Source organism: Hylobates moloch, unplaced genomic scaffold, assembly GCF_009828535.3.
Source record: "Hylobates moloch isolate HMO894 unplaced genomic scaffold, HMol_V3 SCAFFOLD_10, whole genome shotgun sequence".
NCBI classification, from domain to species: Eukaryota; Metazoa; Chordata; class Mammalia; order Primates; family Hylobatidae; genus Hylobates; species Hylobates moloch.
Window position 1 is genome coordinate 49237334 of NW_026652285.1, and position 19726 is coordinate 49257059.

At 38.2% G+C, this 19726-nt stretch overlaps 1 protein-coding gene across 3 annotated transcripts in view; it reads left to right on the top strand.

The window, feature by feature from the left end:
• Positions 1–19726, top strand: part of PCSK5 (proprotein convertase subtilisin/kexin type 5) — a 465201-nt gene that overhangs the window by 286277 nt on the left and 159198 nt on the right. For all 3 annotated transcript variants that reach the window (XM_032164318.1, XM_032164319.2, XM_032164320.1), the window contains exons 14-20: positions 1844–1987; positions 6350–6452; positions 8147–8340; positions 11593–11677; positions 15473–15570; positions 15989–16118; positions 16527–16642. In XM_032164318.1, coding sequence (XP_032020209.1) covers positions 1844–1987; positions 6350–6452; positions 8147–8340; positions 11593–11677; positions 15473–15570; positions 15989–16118; positions 16527–16642 — 870 coding nt within the window. The remainder of the gene's footprint in view (positions 1–1843; positions 1988–6349; positions 6453–8146; positions 8341–11592; positions 11678–15472; positions 15571–15988; positions 16119–16526; positions 16643–19726) is intronic.

Consider the following 19726-nt stretch of genomic DNA (forward strand, 5'->3'; position numbering starts at 1 on the left):
CTACCTTAGAGTTCTTTTGAACATTGAATGGAATAAAACTTACAAATCACTTAGGCCGGTGCTTAGCATATAGTAAGCAGTTAAAAACATCAAACATCGATTTGATGGTGATGGTAGGTGCTAATAGATGAAGGAAGCTGATAAGCTGAAATCCATCACTCTCTGAGCTAGCCCCAGACCCTAGCCCCTGACCTTGTCTAGATTCTATGCATTAAGCCAAGGTTGAGAGGGGTTCTAAGGGGCATTCTACCTTCCTACCAGCATATGTCTATGTTTGTAATGGTTTTGTCTTAATCACTTCTGCTTAGGGTTGATTCCTTTTGAGGTCAGTTTTACTAACTTTAATGAAATGGAGGCATGTTTCTTTTTTTTTTTTTTTTGCACTTTTTGCATTGAACACAATTTTATGAAGCTAAGAAATAAGTTAACAATAAGAACTAAACCAAAGCAAAATGCTCCTTGTAAGTGATCCAAACTCATAGAAGGTGAAACACTTGCCTCAGGTCTCAAGGCGTTCCTGACCAGAAAATGCTGTTTTGGGCCAGGTGTGGTGGCTAACGTCTGTAATCCCAGCACTTAGGGAAGCTGAGGCGGGTGGATCACCTGAGGTCAGGAGTTTGAGACCAGCCTGACCAACATGGTGAAACCCTAACTCTACTAAAAAATACAAAAATTAGCTGAGCGTGGTGGGGGCTGCCTGTAATCCCAGCTACTTGGGAGGATAAGGCAGGAGAATCGCTTGAACCAGGGAGTCAGAGGTTGCAGTGAGCCTAGATCATGCCATTGTACTCCACCCTGGGTGACAGAGCAAAATCAAAAAAAAAGAAAGAAAATGCTGTTTTGCACATTGACCCATAGAACATTCTGCAATGATAGAAATGCTGTCCAGTAGGATGGCCGCTAGCCACATATGGCTCTTGAGCACTGGAAATACGGTTAGTGTGATGGAGAAGCTAAATCTCAAAATTTTTGTCAATTTTAGTTCATTTAAGTTTAAATAATCAAATGTTTAACGGCTATCACATTGGACAGCACAGGTCTATAGGATAGCATAATTAGTGATGTTTTCTTAATATTGAATGACCAATACCAGGAATTAGGGAGAACAAAGAGTTGTTCTGTCTACTTATTAACAAGTCAGATAATGCCAAAAAAAAATTTTTTTTTTTTTTTTTTTTTTTTGAGATGGTGTCTTGCCCTGTCGCCCAGGCTGGAGTGCAGTGGCATGATCTCCGCTCACTGCAACCTCCGCCTCCCGGGTTCAAGCAATTCTCCTGCCTCAGCCTCCCAAGTAGCTGGGACTACAGGCACGTGCCACTGCACCTGGCTAATTTTTTTTTGTATTTTTAGTAGAGACGGAGTTTCACCGTGTTAGCCAGGATGGTCTCAATCTCCTGACCTCGTGATCCACTGGTCTCAGCCTCCCAAGGTGCTGGGATTACAGGCACGAGCCACCGCGCCGGGCCATATAAGACTTTTATACCTAGAAAAACAAAGCCTTCTATTAAGTCCTGGGATTCTCTTAAATATTTGTAATTTGAAATTCAGCCCTTGATCCAGCAATCTGAAGTGTGTTTGTTTCTGTCTTCCTATAAATGCTGATTAAATCAAGGCCTCTCTTGTAGTACATGCTCAGTCGATATGTGGTATGTGAATTATTAAACAGTTAATTCTGCAAATGATGAGAAATACGCATTTCTAGCTCTGTGTTTGACGTAGTGATTCATCTCCATCTGCCTTCCACAGTTCTGTTGCTTTTTCTTGAGTGAGAAGGACTTAAAGATGTTACAGAGCTAAAGAGGGAAGATTTGGTCATGCTGTGATTTCATTATTATTTCTCAAGGTAAATTGAAAGAATGGTCTTTGGTCCTCTATGGCACCTCCGTGCAGCCATATTCACCAACCAATGAGTTTCCTAAAGTGGAACGGTTCCGCTATAGCCGAGTTGAAGACCCCACAGACGACTATGGCACAGAGGATTATGCAGGTGAGCTGGCTGCCGGTGGGACACAGGCTAAAAAGAGGCAGTTCATGCATCATCCCACCACATGGGAGAATGGAATGGAATGGAATTGGAGTGGAGTGGAGTGGAGTGGAGTGGAGTGGACAATCTACTACCCATATTCTGACATATTTTCTTCCCCTTAAATATTTGTGTGTGTATATCAGTGCACTCATATATTCAAATATCCATATGTGTTATCTACAAAGCTAATAGTCCATACTGTGATTGTACCATAATATAGTTAATCCATAATCTGGGACACATTGTTCGCTTACAGAGTTTTACACTATTTTAAACACGGTTTGGATAAACATCATTATTTATCAATCTTTGTCTATATCTTCATTATTTCTTTAGAATAGAGTTCCGTTTTGAGACTTACTGCATCAAAGAGGATAATCAGCTTTAGGGCTTGGAAACATTTTGTCACTTGCTATCCAGACAAGATGTACCAGTCATCACTGTGACCAGCTATGTGATTGTTTATTACACTCATTCCTGCCAACAGAAAAAAATAAAGAGGAAAAAAAGTAAAAAAAAGAAAGAGGTGAATGTTTTAAAAAGGTTATAGCTTTGATTGCCTGTAAATCTAAACATTTTTTCCTCTGTAGTTCTCTGAATTAAATACAATTGTCTTTTACCCATTTTTCTATTCAAAGTACAGTAATCCCTTATCTCCTTGTGAACACTGTATGTTATTGTCTTTCACGTTGTTTCATATTTGCTGAAAACATATTCTCACTTATCACTGTTAAGTTTTGTTTTGTGTTGTGTTGTTTTGACCAAAAAAAAAAAAAAACTGTTAGAGGCTGGGGTTTATGGTCTCAGATACAACACTGATTTTTTGCAGAAGTTTTATCGTTTAATGTCTACTGAATATTCACATGCTTTGCTTGGTAATCTCTTACTTTTTACGTTTGGCCATTAATTCATCTGGAACTCATTTTGGTTTATGACATGTAGTGTCAATTGAAGCTCTGTCTTTAGTTATTTTCCAAACAGACTAACATCGTTGGCCGAGTAACTGTCCCTTCTTTTTTTATTAGTTTAGGATGCTTCCTTTATAACAATATAGTAAGTTCTCACACCAGCATCTTTTCTGGTTCCACCTTTTCTGATTCGTCAATTTAATAATTCTCAACCAATACCACCCACACTGTTTTGTTTCCATTTCATGATGTATTTTTATATTTGTAGAACATCTGCTTCCCATTTCCATAGCAATTATTGCCCTATTATTCTTCCAGATGAATTTTAGAATGATTTTTAAGTCTCCCTTTAAAAGTCTCATTGGAATTTAATTTGAATTTATATGCAATCTTGTGAGAAGAATTGTTTTTACAACATACAATCTTTCCATTTAAAATATAGATCATGTCCCATTTTACTGAAATCTTTTAATTTTATGGAGTTTTCTTCTTGTTAGTGTTACACCTAAGTATTTTGGGCCTTGTTGCTCTTATAGTGGAAAATATTCCATGCTTTCTAACTAGTATATGCTGGTGCGTAGGAAATCTATTGGTTGTATTTATTTTATATATGGCCACTTTGCTTAACTCTCTCATTAATTTATATAGTTTAGAGTTGATTTTCCGGGATGGTTTGTGTACCTTATCATCTGCAAATTGGTTTTGTGTCCTTCTTGTCATTATTTCTGACTACTGTCTTGTTGCATTGGCTAGCAGTCCTAGGAGCATTCAATCCTTCTAAGATATGACATATAACACATAATGGACAAAGCTTCTCCTAATGAACTATTTATAGGCCAGGCGCGGTGGCTCACACCTGTAATCCCAGCACTTTGGGAGCCCAAGGAGGGTGGATTGCCTGAGCTCAAGAGTTTGAGACTAGCCTGGGCAACATGGTGAAACCCCATCTCTACTAAAAATACAAAAAGAAATTAGCCGGGTGTGGTGGCATGCACCTGTAATCCCAGCTACTGGGGAGGCTGAGGCACAAGAATCACTTGAACTCAGGAGGCGGAGGTTGTAGTGAGCTGGGATTGTGCCACTTCACTCCAGCCTGGGCAACAGAGCGAGACTCGGTCTCAAAAATAAAAAAGAAAAGAAAAGAAAAGAAAGAACTATAAATACAAGCTTAATGTATCTTTAGATGATAAATATTTTTTCTTACAGTTCTGAGATTTTCCTCTAAATACTAAAAATAAAAGTACTTCATTAACCACCTAAACAGAGTATCTTAAATACGCATGTAGTTACTTTTATTCTAAACAGATAGCATCCTAGAATCAATAAACATGCTTGAAATTAAGACCAATTGGGCTTATCAGAGCTGGATTGTATTAGATTTTGTGATGTTTTGCTTTGAGCCTATAGCATTGCTATTTATATTTTAACTAGCAAACTATTTTGTCTTCTCAGATAGGAGAAAGTAGATCCAGAAAACATGGAGTACAATAGTAAGCTGTTACTCTTTATTCATATTTTGGTAATGTTTCCCATTCAAATTTTGGAATGTTGAGATTCAGAACAGTTATACATCTTTGTGGTTTTTCTGATTATATCTCTAAAACATCAACATTGGCACTTGTGAGAGAACCAAGACAATTATTGCATTATTACCCTGCAACCTACAATGCTAAACTGCATCTGGGACAGTTTAAGATGATAAAAGAAACAGCATAGTATGTGAACTTGCCATACAGTGAGAGCCCTTTTGGCAAATATCAAGAATAAATGTTTGGGATTTTTTTTTGTTTAATTCTAGAAGTCATCTGGTGAAAATTTAGGGCCACCCATGACTCCTTTCCTTTGGAGCTGCAGTTTTCACCTTCGTTTAGAAGTCAGCCAGATTAGAGACACAGATGGCATTATCATAACCAGATTCCCGTACTGTTATTGGATCCCAGGGACTGTGAGATCACAGCTGGCTGAACTGCAGTCCACAGGCAGCAGAGACACCACTCCCCTGGTGTACGATGGCAGATGGCTAAAATGTCCCAAGTTGCAGTAGCCAGGGAATTTAGAGATCGATTTGAAGCTTTGGGGAGAATAGAAATAAGCAGTACTGTCAAATGACTCTTACAGTTAATCAGAAGTATATTCATGTCTGCAGCATTTTGAAATGACTTATTTCCATTCAGATGGAGAAGTCATCCCTAGTACGTGATTCGCTATCTCTAAGCAGGAATTTTTACCTAAGTATCAGGACCTACGTTGATCTCCTCTCTTCACCATGTGATACTGGGCAAGCCACTGAAATTCTTGGAAAATCAGTTTCCTCATCAGTAAAATGAGGGTATTTAACTAGCAGATTTTTCTCTAAGTCATTCCACCCGAGTTCTAACATTTTATGTTTCTGTGATTCAGTTAATTATGAAACATAGTCCCATAATGACTCAAAGAAACCAAGGTATAACAGTAAGTCCTTTGGGTTACAATAAGTAGATTTTCTACTACCCTTGACTTACTATTTGTACATTTCATTCAATATATTTATTGCTAGTTAAAATCATGAATTTTCAGTGGGAAAGAGTTTGCAGATTATGAGACCAAATGTTCCAGAATATGGAGAACAAAGAAGAGAATTAAAAACTTCTATAACTAGCCCATGTCATTAGAAAGTTTTTCATCAATCACAAAATAGCTCCATCTTTCTGGCGTTTTTTTTTCTTACTGTGCATTATCTCCAGTTCTATACCAAAGAATATGTAGTAAGAGAGATTGGGAACTTTCATCCCAGGTCTGGAATTCTTTAAGCTTGCTTGCATTTTTTTAAATTTATATGTCATTTTCTTTTGTTGAATTGCCCATTGGCCTTTGTGTAGGATGCAATTTTAAATCTATTATCTGTGTCTGAGACTGGGTGCTGATAAGCTTGTGCCAGGTGCTGTAATGGTGTTTCTTCCTGGCCACAGTATTTCAGAGGTATTCAGTAGCTTTAATGAGACAGGTCATTTGGTCCAGGCATTAAATAATAATGCTTTTTTCTTTTTTGTCAACAACTTCTTTCTTTTCTACAAATCCAATCTTTTTACTATTACACATACTTAATTGCAGTTGGTTTTTTTCCAGTTGCTACAGTTCATTTGAATTCTAAAATATTTATCTACCACAAGGCAGCCATATGTGCTTTGAAGACCAGGCCATGACTAGAATTTACATTCTTTATACCTAGGTAATTGAGGTTGCCTAGGAATCAAAAGTCAAAAAAAGTCAAGAGCTCATCTCTGGACCTAAAGCCACATTGACAATTATTCCTCTGTCTTAAGAAACTCTCTGCATAAGAAAAAAAATAAAAGTCTTATTTTATACCAAATTCAAGATAAAGCTGACCTGCTCTAAAATCATTTTTCCAAGTATTGTTCTAATGTCTTTTGGAAAGGTCCCTGCGACCCTGAGTGCAGTGAGGTTGGCTGTGACGGGCCAGGACCAGACCACTGCAATGACTGTTTGCACTACTACTACAAGCTGAAAAACAATACCAGGTAAGAGAGGGGCCAAGTCACATCCCCACAGCATGTGCCAGGCATCTTAGCAGTTCCTGCAGGCCACTGGCATCTTCCACTATTCTCCCACCAGGACCTAAACATAGAAAAGAGGCTGCTGTGCAGGCCAACTGCCTCCCTGTGTTATTCAGAATGGTGCAAACTATATTGAGTTACAAAACGCAAACTGTGCATGTATGCTGTGAAACTGTAAATGTCTTCTCTCACATTTGGAGGATGGTGGAGGAACCAGCTAAGCACCTGCCTCTCCAGACCTTTCTTTTTTTTTTTTTTTAATGGACAAGTAAAAACTGCAGGTATTTATAATGCATAACATGATGTTTATATATATATGTGTGTATGTGTGTACATATATATGTGTGTGTATATATATGTGTGATACAAGTATATATATACACACACACACACGTATGTACACACATTTTGGAACAACTAAATCAAGCTATTTAACATATGCATTAGCTCACATACTTATCTTTTTTTGTGGCCAGAACACTTAAACACTACTCTCGTCACAGTTTTCAAGTACACAATAAATCGTTGTTAACTCTAGTCATCATGATGTACAATAGATTTCTTGAACTTATTCCTCCCATCTCACACAAGTTTCGTGTCCTTTCCACCCCACTGATGTTTGATTTCATGGCTTCACAAAGATGCCAATGCACAGGCCAAACTGATGCTTTTCCACATTCTCCAGCACATAGGCCATCAGTGTGGCAAAGGGGTTGGTCCTGCTTGATCTCACTCTTCTGCCCTGGGCACTAAGGTGGACCCTGTGCCTCTGAGCCCCTGGTGTCTGCTTGAGCTGTGCAGATATGTTTCCTGGGCAGAGCCAACGAATGGTGACTGCCCCCATCAGAGTTCATCCTGACCTCCCCTTGTTTCCCACAGCCCCATCCACCTTCTCCCTCCTCCTTCAGGCGAAAACTCACTAAGCATAGCTGCCACACGATTCCTTCATACTCCAGTCCCCCAGACAGACCCAGACGTGTTAAGAATTCCTGTTGTAAGTCTGCTGGAGTTTAAATTCCTTAAGAGAAAGGAGGACTTTGGCTATCTCCCAGTCTCTGTTATCTCCTGCACTTAGCAAAATGCCTGACATTTAATTGGTGCTCAGTAAATATTTGTTGAATGGATAAATAAAGCTCTGTGCTTCCATTATGGGCAAACAAGAAAGTTTTTTTTAAGTGTTCTCATATACAACATAAATTTAAATATATTTACATTAATTTAGACAACAGCATACAACCACCACCGCCACTCACACATGCACATACAGGATCCATATGACAAACACACGAAAATAGAAGTCACACCTTATTAAAGGGACCTTTTTGAATAGAGTTGTGGTTCCCACATAGTTTTCCTCTGATTCACCACCATAACCTTCCTCTCTATAACCATCATCATTTTTCAAGAGCTAGGTGCGAACCAGGAAATGGTTTGACAAGTCCTTGGTAGACTTGGTGTTGGGTAACTGCATTGCTACTTCAGCACACTGTGCAGGAGGAAGTTTAACAAACAATCTGGCTCTCTGGATGTGGTGTTGGCATCCTGGTTTAAAAGTGATTTGGAGGCTGAGCTCAGCCATTTGCTCAGCACCTCCAAGAGAATGCTGAGGACTGGTTCGCTCGTGACGCTGCCTTCTTTCTTATTGTTTCACAATGCAGGATCTGTGTCTCCAGCTGCCCCCCTGGCCACTACCATGCTGACAAGAAGCGCTGCAGGAAGTGTGCCCCCAATTGTGAGTCCTGCTTTGGGAGCCATGGTGACCAGTGCATGTCCTGCAAATATGGATACTTTCTGAATGAAGAAACCAACAGCTGTGTTACTCACTGCCCTGATGGGTCATATCAGGATACCAGTAAGCTCACTTCAAATACTTGGGTTTTAGAGAAGAAATGTGATGTTTTCATTTGAGTGACCTCAGGAGGGATAGCCTCTTTGTGAAATCTGGAATTGTGCTTCATATCAAACAGGATCTAGTTCATTTATTTTAAGAGAACACTTTAGAAGCTTTATGTAAAAATGCTTATAACTTTGTCAGAGTATCCTCAAGACCACCCCCAGATTCAGTGATTTGCTGGGAGTATTCACAAGGCTTGGGATATAGTCGTGCTCATGAACTCACAGATAGGAGATATTACAGCAAAAAATCATCAAAGGGAAAAGGCATATGGAGCAAGGTTCAGCCACACAGGGCGTGTTCAGTTCCCCGTGCAACAATGTGTGACGACGTGCATGAAATGTTGTCTACCAGGGAACCTCATCAGAGACTCAGGGCCCAGGGTTGTCACTAGGGGCTGGTCAGACCTGACACATACCAAAATTCCAGACTCTTCAAAGGAAAATAGGTGTTCACCATAAACCATATTGTTTATACAAACAATTTAGACAAAGTGAGCCACTCTTTTCAGGGTAGTGGGAACCCTCCCAAAATTCAAGTTCCCAGATTTGCCAGCCATGGGCCAACCTTAACAAGCAGATTTGCTAAGGACGACATTCAGGCCTGCTCTTTTCTGCACACTGACCAAATAGACACCAGGCCTGTATAATATCAAAATATACTTTTTAAAAAGTTCAAAAAATATGACTGTCTTTTAAGAGTAGAATGAACATTTGTCAATGACTTATTTAACCGACTAATGAGGGAACTTGCAAGGTGACAAATAGGGCTGAAAGATGATCTGGTACTGTAGTCCGCCAGGAAAGGCAAAATGGAAATCCTTCTGCCACATTGGAGACAAAATTGAATAATTTAATAATTTTCTACATGGCAATACAGGTAGAATTTGGGGGAGTGTTTTTTTTCGAATGAATAGAAGTAATTTGCAACTTCACCAAACAAAAATGTGTGCATTAACACAGAGTTTGGGCCCTAATCAGCCATCATTAGCAAACAGACGAAGGTATATTGCCCTAGAGAATTAAATAGTCTTAAGGTAGACCTATTAGACAGTGCTCTAGTGTGGCTCTGAAAAGGACTGCAGTTATCTTTTCCTTTATTTCTGAGTTCTGGGTAATTTCTCTTCACAAGGACCTCATACCATGGTATATGATGTCACTGAAATTTCATGTTTCTGCACAACCTAAAGGAAGAAAAAAGAAAATTCAAGTTTAAAGAAACAGGAGTTATTTAAAGTAAAATCAGACAAGAAATCTGAAGTGAATACTCTGCTTCTTAAGAAGTGAAATTCTCTCTGGTTTCAAAGAGGAGCATTTCTCTGTGAGGCAGAGAGGGTCTTTCAACTTACCCTTTAGGCCAGTGGGTAAGGACTCTGCCTTTTTTGCTTGCCCCAAAATTTAGAACATGAGCTTTGACTTGAGGGAGAAAGGAGAAATTGGGAGACAGAAGGGGGCATAAAGAATCCACAGAAATATGCAGTATTTCTTGTGAGGAAAAAAAGTCAAAATTCTATCGAGAGGTTGAGCCTTGAAAAAGAAATTTGATTCTGGAATGTTGTATGACAGAACCAAGGTAATTGAGAGTCCGTTGTTTCCAGAGCCTAGAAGGTGGATAATTAAGGTGTTCAAACTATGACTTCAGCTACCACAAAGTGTTGATACAAGTGGTTTGTATATCTCTCTCTTTCTATGTAATTGCCTTATGTTATAGCTTTCTTCTCTAATGAGTCCATTTACGTGCAACATAATGATCCCATATGATCATGACTAGTAATAATTACTGCCAACACATTTACAGTGCTTAATAGTTCATATCGTTCCCTTGAATAATTAATTTTATTTAACTTCTCAAGACAACCAGAGAAGTGTGTAACATTGTAATCTCATTTTAATGAATAAGAGAACAGAGCCCCTGAATTTGCCCACTGGAGGTGCTAAAAGCAGAATGCCAATCTAGGTCATCTGAGTTAAGATTCTATGCCTGTGCAGTATTCTCAATGAGACAGTGAGAGAGACCGTGTGATGACTACTGTTAAGATTGTGAGGGGCTTCGTATTTCATGCTCAGAGGCTCAGACTTGATCCAGCAGGTCCTTGCAGGGATCCACTAAGCTGTGTTTCTCTATGGAACCCTGAAGAACATCAACATTTAAAGAGCAGATGGAAGCCCATGAAGAAAGCTTCATTCATTTCTACATTCACATGGATATAATCCACTTGCGTATCAGAGCAGGTACCAAGACTTTAGCAAAATTTTGTCTAAGGTAGAAGGTCTTCCTTAATATGCCAAATATTTTCCTCCATAGAACAACCATAAATTTGCCAACTTTTTTCAATATGGACCTGGTAGTAACTAGGAAAGCAAGTATTCACAGTATACTTCTTCAAATGATACATTTCTATTCTCCAGAATATAGATATTATCTGAATTATAATAACATTTATACCAATTCCACTGCAGCTGTAAAGTGCAAGACACTAAAATAGTGTTCAAAATAAACAATGTAAGAAATAAGCAATCCTTACCTTGCAGTCTTAAATACAGATTCCCTTCTCTAGTTCAGCTCAACTGACCAGTCCTAAAAGCTATGAGCATGGGGGTCTACATTCCCATTCCTTCGTCTCAGGCATTGCCTTTCAATCCCTGTACAGTTATGTTGTCCCAGCTTCGTGAGTGGGATTTGCACTGTTGCAAGTTAGGAGACCCTCCTGGGGAGAGAGACTAGGAAGAAGAAGAAGAAGAAGGAGAAGGAGAAGGAGAAGGAGAAGGAGAAGGAGAAGGAGAAGGAGAAGGAGAAGGAGAAGAAAAGAAGAAGAAGAAGAAGAAGAAGAAAAGAAGAAGAAGAAAAGAAGAAGAAGAAGAAGAAGAAGAAGAAGAAGAAGAAGAAGAAGAAGAAGAAGAAGAAGAAGAAGAAGAAGAAGAAGAAAAAAAAAAGGCCTATAAACTATTCAACTAAGAATTAGCTAGGCTATCATTTTCTTGTCTGCAAAATGGCAGAGAAGTCTAAGGTGTTTTCCAGTGTTACAGTTCCTGTCTGTACTTGGTTTGCTGAGAAATGATAACAAATAGTGATTCTGTGGCTTTTCCTGCAATTGTCTAGTCAAGGCCATAGGTACTGTAGCATACATTAGCAAGCATTAGAACGTCTCTGATGCTTTTATGGAATCCAATTGACCAACTGATTTATAACTTTCTCTTTTTTTTTTAACAGAGAAAAATCTTTGCCGGAAATGCAGTGAAAACTGCAAGACATGTACTGAATTCCATAACTGTACAGAATGTAGGGATGGGTTAAGGTAAGAGAGTGAAGGATTTTATCAAGTAACACAGCCCAAAGAGCTTCTCAATGTAAATAAAATGAAAAAATGATAAACAAGTAAATAAATAGCTCTCTTAGGAGCTACCCTTGGTTTGACTCCCATTCAAGCACTTGATTGCTATTTGCATTATCTCTGCTATTATATGTGAAAAATGGGATGCTGTGTTGGCTAAAGAAAGGTTATATCCAAATAAATTCTCTTTAGAAAAGATGGTTCAGATAAAACTCAGTAAAAATGGCCATTTGAGAGGCATTCTTTGTGCTTTTTAACCTGCATTGTGCCAGTCAAGGATTACTTTGCAGGTAATACCAATGAATTATATTTAACCCCGATTCATTCCTTGGATGGCCAGAAATTATTCCCTTATCTTTATTATTTCTCTCCACATACCCAGTCATTCTCTTATCTAAGTACCTCAGGCTTGGTTCCATTATGCTATGGTATGCTCATAGATTTAACACCAGGAGATGTTTTCCTTGAGTGGATGACTTGCTCGTTGCTAAAGCTCAATAGTTGGTCAACTCTCCAAGAGAACAATGTGTACAGCTCAAATTAACTAGGTAGCCTCTTGATCTCAGTAGGGAAGGTGAGACCATTCTGCATTTAGTGAAGAGTTGGACTGGGGCTGTACGTAGAATTAGAACTCTGCTGCACTGGATTTCTTTTAAGTATTGATCATATCTTTATTTCCACCTGTGACTGGAGGCAAACTAGGCAGGGTCCAGGCAGTTTCCAGGCAGGTACATTCTTCACCATTAACCAGTATTGGAGCATCATTTTCATTTAGATTGATTAATTATCTATGGCTTTATTTCTTTTTCGCCCCATGAATGCATTCAGTATTAGCTTACTTGGCAATTTTCATCTCAAGACTTCAGTACTGAGAAAGAATTAGCTACCTAATTCTTCTTGGAGAAGGAGCAAAGCAGTATAATAGAAAGAAAGTAGATGTGGGCTCACATCTTCCTCTGCTACTTATTAACTGTGTGATTTGGAGCAAGTCACTTAACTACTCCGAGCCTTCATTTTCTCCTCTATAAAATGATGATAATAACCCCTGTTTTGCTGGATTATGATAAAGGTTAACTGTGATAACATTTACAAAATACCTATTCTACCATCTGGCACATACTTGGTTCATGAGAAATAAAAGATGATTTAAATTATTTTATTTCTTAGGGAACATTGTGTAGGGTATGTTAAACCAGTGCATGCCAATAGAAACATGAGAGCCATATATGTAATTTTAAATATGCCAGTAACCACATTAAGAGAAGTAAAAAGATAAGGAGAAATGAGTTTAATAAAATATTTTATTTCATCTAATATATCTAAAATATTATCATTTCAACAATATAAAAACTATTATCAGATGTTTTTCATTCTTTTTCATTGTTGTACTGTCTTCAAAATCTGATGCACATTTTACCCTTAAAACACATCTCAATTCAGACAAAATTGTTTTTGTGAGAAATATTTGATCTTTATTTAGGTTTTATAGTTGAAAAAGAAAATTTTACATAGCCAAGTTGTTCCAAACGTACCCAAATTTTTGCCAATAATGGAATCAAGTGCCAACTTTTCACATTTAGACTTAAGTTAGTTAAAATTAAATAAAATTTAGAATTCCGTTCCTTAGCCATACTATAGCCACCTTTCAAGGTCTCAGTAGCCATGTGTGCCAGATTATGTTGTACAGCACAGGTCTAACCTGGCCAGTTTATCACAGAGAGAACAGAGGCGTTCACAATACCAAGTGCATTAGCCTCGCAGTACCTGTATTTTGGAAGCAGCAGAAGGCTTCAGGGTTGGTGACTGCTGTCTGTTACACATCCCCTTACGTCATTCCTTCTCCATACAGTGCAACCTCTGTGTCCTGCTGAACAGATGCTAACCTCACAAGGAAGTGCTGTCCTGTTTTAGAAAAACTAGGCAGCTTTTTAACTTTGATAAGTGTTTTGGTGGTCCTTATTTCCCCTCAAATGGATCCATTTAAGGCAATATCCTTTTTTCTAGTGCTACAGAAAGGAAAAGGGATTTTCTTTTGGCTTTTTAAATGACGGGGCTCTCTCTCTGGCCAGCGAGGAGATCTATGAATGAAGTCCACTTTCACTTATGCTGCCCTTAGTCTCCTTGAGGCCCCTTGCATTTTTCTAAGGGCTTCCAGGGTTGACCATTTTGCCTCAAGAGACTTGTAAATTTTTAAATAGTGGTGAAGAACAAACAGGGAAAAAAATATATCAAATATATCAATGCACAAAATCCAGGAAGGAAATAAATTAAAATGCTAATGGGGACTGTTCGGGTTTCTTTTTCCTTCAACTTTGTTTTTGTACTTTCCAAATTTTTTAAGAGCATAGGGAAAAATAAATTTTAATTTTTTAAATTAGCATTATCCACGTACAAAGCAGTCAATTCAGATGTCAATTCGGAGCAATATATAAAGAGTTTTAAAACAATGGAAACCATTTAACCCTGTTTAGATACTGATCTAGTTTCATTGATTTGGTAGCATAGAATTACATTTTCTCACTATGTTTCCAATCACACTAGTTATTCAGTGACTAATATTTTTTATATTAACTATTGTAATTTTTTTTTTTTTAAGAGATAAGAGTCTTGCTCTGACAGCCAAGCTAGAGTGCAGTGGTGTGATCATAGCTCACTCAAACTCCTGGCCTCAGCCTCCCGAGTAGCTGGGACTGCAGGCAGGCACCACCATGCCTAGCAATTTCTTTTGAGCCTTTGTAGAGATGGGGTCTGACTGTGTTGCCCAGGCTAGTCTCAAACTCCTGGCCTCAAGTGATCAACCCACCTTGGCTTCCCGAAGTTCTGGGATTACGGGTGTGAGCCACCATGCCCAGCCAAATATAGTAAAAAAATTTTATTTGCTTTCAATTTTAAGAATTAACCTGTAGACTGTGAAAAATATGATAGCTGACAGAAATTAGAAGGGAGAGAAAAATATGCATTTCTCATTTGACATTCTGACAACTCATTAAATACTATCTCATATTGCTAGGTAAATAGAAATTTAAATAGATTATTTAATATAGTTTAGAGAACTCCCAGAAACACTAGATAATAATATAACAAAGAAAAGTCAAGATGATTGGGGAAATAGCAGTACAGTTAGTTTTGATAAATTTTTCATTAGAGTGTTTAAAATGAATAAATCAAAAAATAGAGGCAAAAGTATTTTAAATCTTGTTTTGATGAGAACCTATAGAAGACTAAAATCAAAAACACTTAAAATCGGAACGGCTACTCCAGAGAATTTGAGCTGTGGGTTGGAAAGGATGGTCGTACACTTTTACTCAGTCGTAATTCATTGTACTATGTGTTCCTACTGCATTTATAATCATGAAATAACTGTTTAATGTATTATGTAGTAAGTCTGGATATTAAGAAATTGTTGGGCTTATTGCTAGACAATGTGATTGTTTTGTCAAATACTTTTTAAAACCTCTGGGTTGTAAGATGTTGCGCAAAGTAGGAGTGTGCCCATCAGTCTAACAAATTAAGGAGAATGTCCCCGAAGCCTAGCAGCATGTGTGTATGCTACAGACATCATTGTAGGCACAGAGAAGCATTATAAGCATTGAGAGGAGAAAAAAAAGGGTACACGGGCTATTTCCCCTGCTTTGAAGCTTTGCCAAATCCACTGGCCTCTGAGGGAAACTGTATCTGTTACATATGGAGTTTGGGGAGTCATTACGTTTTGGCCTGATCACAACAGTCTGTTTGAAGCTCCCTTTATACTTCTTCCAGCCTGCAGGGATCCCGGTGTTCTGTCTCCTGTGAAGATGGACGGTACTTCAATGGCCAGGACTGCCAGCCCTGCCACCGCTTCTGCGCCACTTGTGCTGGTACCTTCCCTAGTTCTTTTGTTTATTCTCCCGGTTCTGGTTTTGCTTTTCTTTCTGGTTTGAGCCATCACTCATGCAACCCACTTGCTACTTTTAAAGTAATGCTGGAAAAGTATATTTCTCTTTTGATAATTGTGTGTGTATTCTCATTGAAAGTCAAGCAGTCATCAGCATCCTATCCTCATTGGGAAACTTACATAGCCCAGTGATATCTCCTCTTTCAAAAGAGAGTGAATGTTTTTGTCAAGAGGTTCCATTTTAACTTTGAAGGCTTTTTTCCCAGGGAAATCAAGAAAAAGCATGAATATTAAATCATTAATCTTTGATGCCATTTTCTCAAACTGTTAAAGAAGAAGCCCATGACACCACCCCCTCTGAGGTTTTATTTCTCATTTCCTGTGTTTGTCTTGCTTTTAAGGGGCAGGAGCTGATGGGTGCATTAACTGCACAGAGGGCTACTTCATGGAGGATGGGAGATGCGTGCAGAGCTGTAGTATCAGCTATTACTTTGACCACTCTTCAGAGAATGGATACAAATCCTGCAAAAAGTAAGTGGATCTGCCCCCTAGGCCCTAGCATTTAGACCTAAAAGTTCTTTTGATGACTATCTTCATAAGAAAATAAGAAAACTTTGAATTTGTAATGATAACACTAGGTTTAAACATGTATCTGTGGACACTGTTCTGAAGCTCTAACCCAGCTTATCTTTGATATTTTTATTCCTTTGCCTCAGGGGCACCTTAAAACCTTTAATATTTCAATTTCAAGTACATGCTCCATACCCTTTAAAATCACAGTGTCTACCTGTGTCATCTAACCTAGCAATTTTTGTGAGGAAAGATTTTTGAGTAATCTTCAGAGGGATAATTAAATGTAAGACGTAATGAGGTTGCTAGTAAACACACTTCCCCTGTGCATGTGTGAATGGATTAAAAAATTGTACATTTTTCTCATAGATGTGATATCAGTTGTTTGACGTGCAATGGCCCAGGATTCAAGAACTGTACAAGCTGCCCCAGTGGGTATCTCTTAGACTTAGGAATGTGTCAAATGGGAGCCATTTGCAAGGATGGTGAGTACAACTGCCCATATCGATCTTATGAGCAAAGCATGATCTTTCTACTTTCAGGACTAATATTTTTCCACTTAAAAAAGAAACTCACAGCACGCATCAGATATGACACGCCCAATATTTTGGTGGCATTCATTCATCTTGAACTTATGCCCTTAATGGATTTGTTTGTTTGAATTGCAAGATGAAATAAATCAGCTATAGTGGCACTGGCCAATACGGTTCAAGTTAATTTTTTTAATTAATAAACTTTATTTTTTGAGAGCAGTTTTAGATTCATAAGCAAAATTGAGCAGAAAGTTCAGAAATTTCCCATATACCCCCTTTTCCCCACACAGGCATAGCTTCCCCCACTATCAACATCAACTAGAGGGATACATTTGTTACAGCTGATAAACCTACAGTGACACATCCTTATCACCCAAAGTCCACAATTTACATTAGGGCTCACTCTTGGTTGTACATTCTGCAGGTTTGGACAAATGTATAACAATATGTATGCAACATTATAGTGCCATGCAAAGTAGTTTTACTGCCCTGAAACTCCTCTGTGAATTACCTACTCATCTCTCCCTCCCCCTACTGATTTTTTTTTTTTTTACAGTCTCCATAGATTTGCCTTTTCCAGAATCTGTATAATTGGAATTATACAATATGTAGCCTTTTCTAGCTAATTGTTGTTGTATTTCTTTCCAGTTTTTACCATATGTACTTTTCAACAGATTTTTAAAAATACCATGCACATAGAGTTTTGTATCTTGCTTTAAGCATTAGGCATAAACATTATCCTATGTTTTTACAAAGTTTTAGGAAACTTTATTTTGAATAGCAGCATAAAATTCAATCATGTGAAGATGCTATAGTTTTTAGCCAATCTCCTATTATTTGGATTGTTTATAATTTTGATATATAAACAGTAATTAAATGGTATCTGAATCTTTCATTAAGCCTGTGAGGCTAGGAAGTAATATCTTCATCTTACAGAAGGGAAAACCCAAGGTGTAGAGCTAGGAAATGATTGATAGACTTAAGTATAGAACTTAATATTTCAAAATGTTGGTCTGTGCTTCTTTGCACCAATGATTCTGAACCAAGATGCCAGGGATGCAGCACCATCCCCAGATATTCTGATTGAATTGATCTGGGGTGCAGCCCATGATCATGGATTTAACTTCCCAAGTGGTTCTAATCTGCAGCCAGGTTTGAGAACCACTGCACATCCAATTCTCCCTAATAATTTAGCTAATACCAAGTTTCCTCACCTCTCTGGCCTCAGTTTCCCCATCTGTAAAATGAATTGAATTTAAATTATTCCAACTCCAACATTTTGTGAACTTTTTTGACTCTTGAAATAACTTACTTATGCTGAAGGGACCCTAAAATTTACTCCTAAATTTATGCAGATATTACATATCAATGATGTAGAAATTGTTTAAACTACTGTTGTTCAAAACATCTTTGGATTGTTATAAAAATAGAAAGAAAACAAAAAATATGCACTTGGAACAATCTGACTGACATGATCACTGCCCTAGGTTTATTCTTTCCCTTCTTTTGAATGTTTCCCCTTCTGGAAATTTCATGAAAGGAAAAACAGTACCATTGTCAGGAGAATGTGGACTTGGAAGTCAGAATGCTGTCATTCATATCTGGTCTCCAGGCCTTGGGCAGGTTATGAACTTCTCTGGGCCTCATTTCCACCATCTGTAAAAAATGAAGAAGATAATACTACTGACCTCGTCTGGTTATTCCACAGCTCCCTACAAAGAATCTCAAAAAATACAAAGAATCTCAAAAAAGTGTCAGAAAGAACTGGGCACATGATTGATAGCACTGATTGATAGGACATCATTTGTGGTCTTATTTCTTTGGAGCATTGTAGGTGACTTTGCATCTCCATGGTTTTTCCAGTATGTGATTGGTCTGGCAGGCATGGGCCCGACACAGTCAGTTCCTGTGTTCCGAGGTTTTCTTGCCCGGGCTGATTCTACTGTAGCACACTGGGGTGATAGAGGCTTGGGGTGGTGGCACCCCAGGGGCCATGTAAGTATCATTTTTTAGTTACCAACAAGTGCCTCCTTTACTTTACTTAAAAACATGGTTCCCCTATTTCTGAATATGACCAGAATTTTTGGTAAGTTAGTAACAGAAAATTGAGGAAGATGAAAGTGAGACCAGCCTGAGCAACATGGTGAAACCCCATCTCTACTAAAAATACAAATATTGGCCAGGCATGGTAGCACACACCTGTAATCCCAGCTTCCTGGGTAGCTGAAGCATGAGAATCACTTGAACCCTGAAGGTGGAGGTTGCAGAGAGCAGAGATCGTGTCCAGCCTAGGCAACAGAGCAAGACTGTCTCAAAAAAAAAAAAAGAAAGAAAGAAAAGTGATGATTGATGCAGGAAATCCATTGTAACTTGAAATGTTCACCAATAGTACTTGGTGCCAGGCGTTTCAAGAGTTGTAATGCTTTAACTACTTTCCCTAAACCATGGTGAGCACCAGATAAGTTATGTCAAATGGCACTTTGCTAAAAGCAGAGTGTCAGGATTGTGGGCAGAAGTGGGAAAAGAAGAATCGTATCTGCAGTGAGCCCATTTTCAGGTCAGTTACAAAATGAGAATATTGATGGCTCACCAGGCTTTTGAAATCACATGGCAGCTGCACTTAAGGATGTGTTATTCTCTTTCAACTGTCATATTTCTATGATTCTAAGACATATATTTTTAACATTTTATCATCTCGGAAATCAGATGCATCTTATAATTTGTGGCAGTTTACAACTGCTTTTGACCAGAAAACTGATGTGATATCATTGTTACTGCCCAGATATGAGACTTGGATGCAGAGACATCTGTTCAACCAAGTTAGGCACATGACTACTTCTTGTGTTGAATATAATTGCAGTTCTAAAGAGGTTTGAAAATTAAACTATTGTTCAATATTCAAAGGAAAGATTCAAAGGAAAGATTCTTGCATAAGCATGGAAACAAAACAGAATGTTACATAAGTATAACAAATACTTTTAATAAGTCTAAAAATTCTAATTGATAAAAGAATATTGTGTCACAGTTTAATATGAA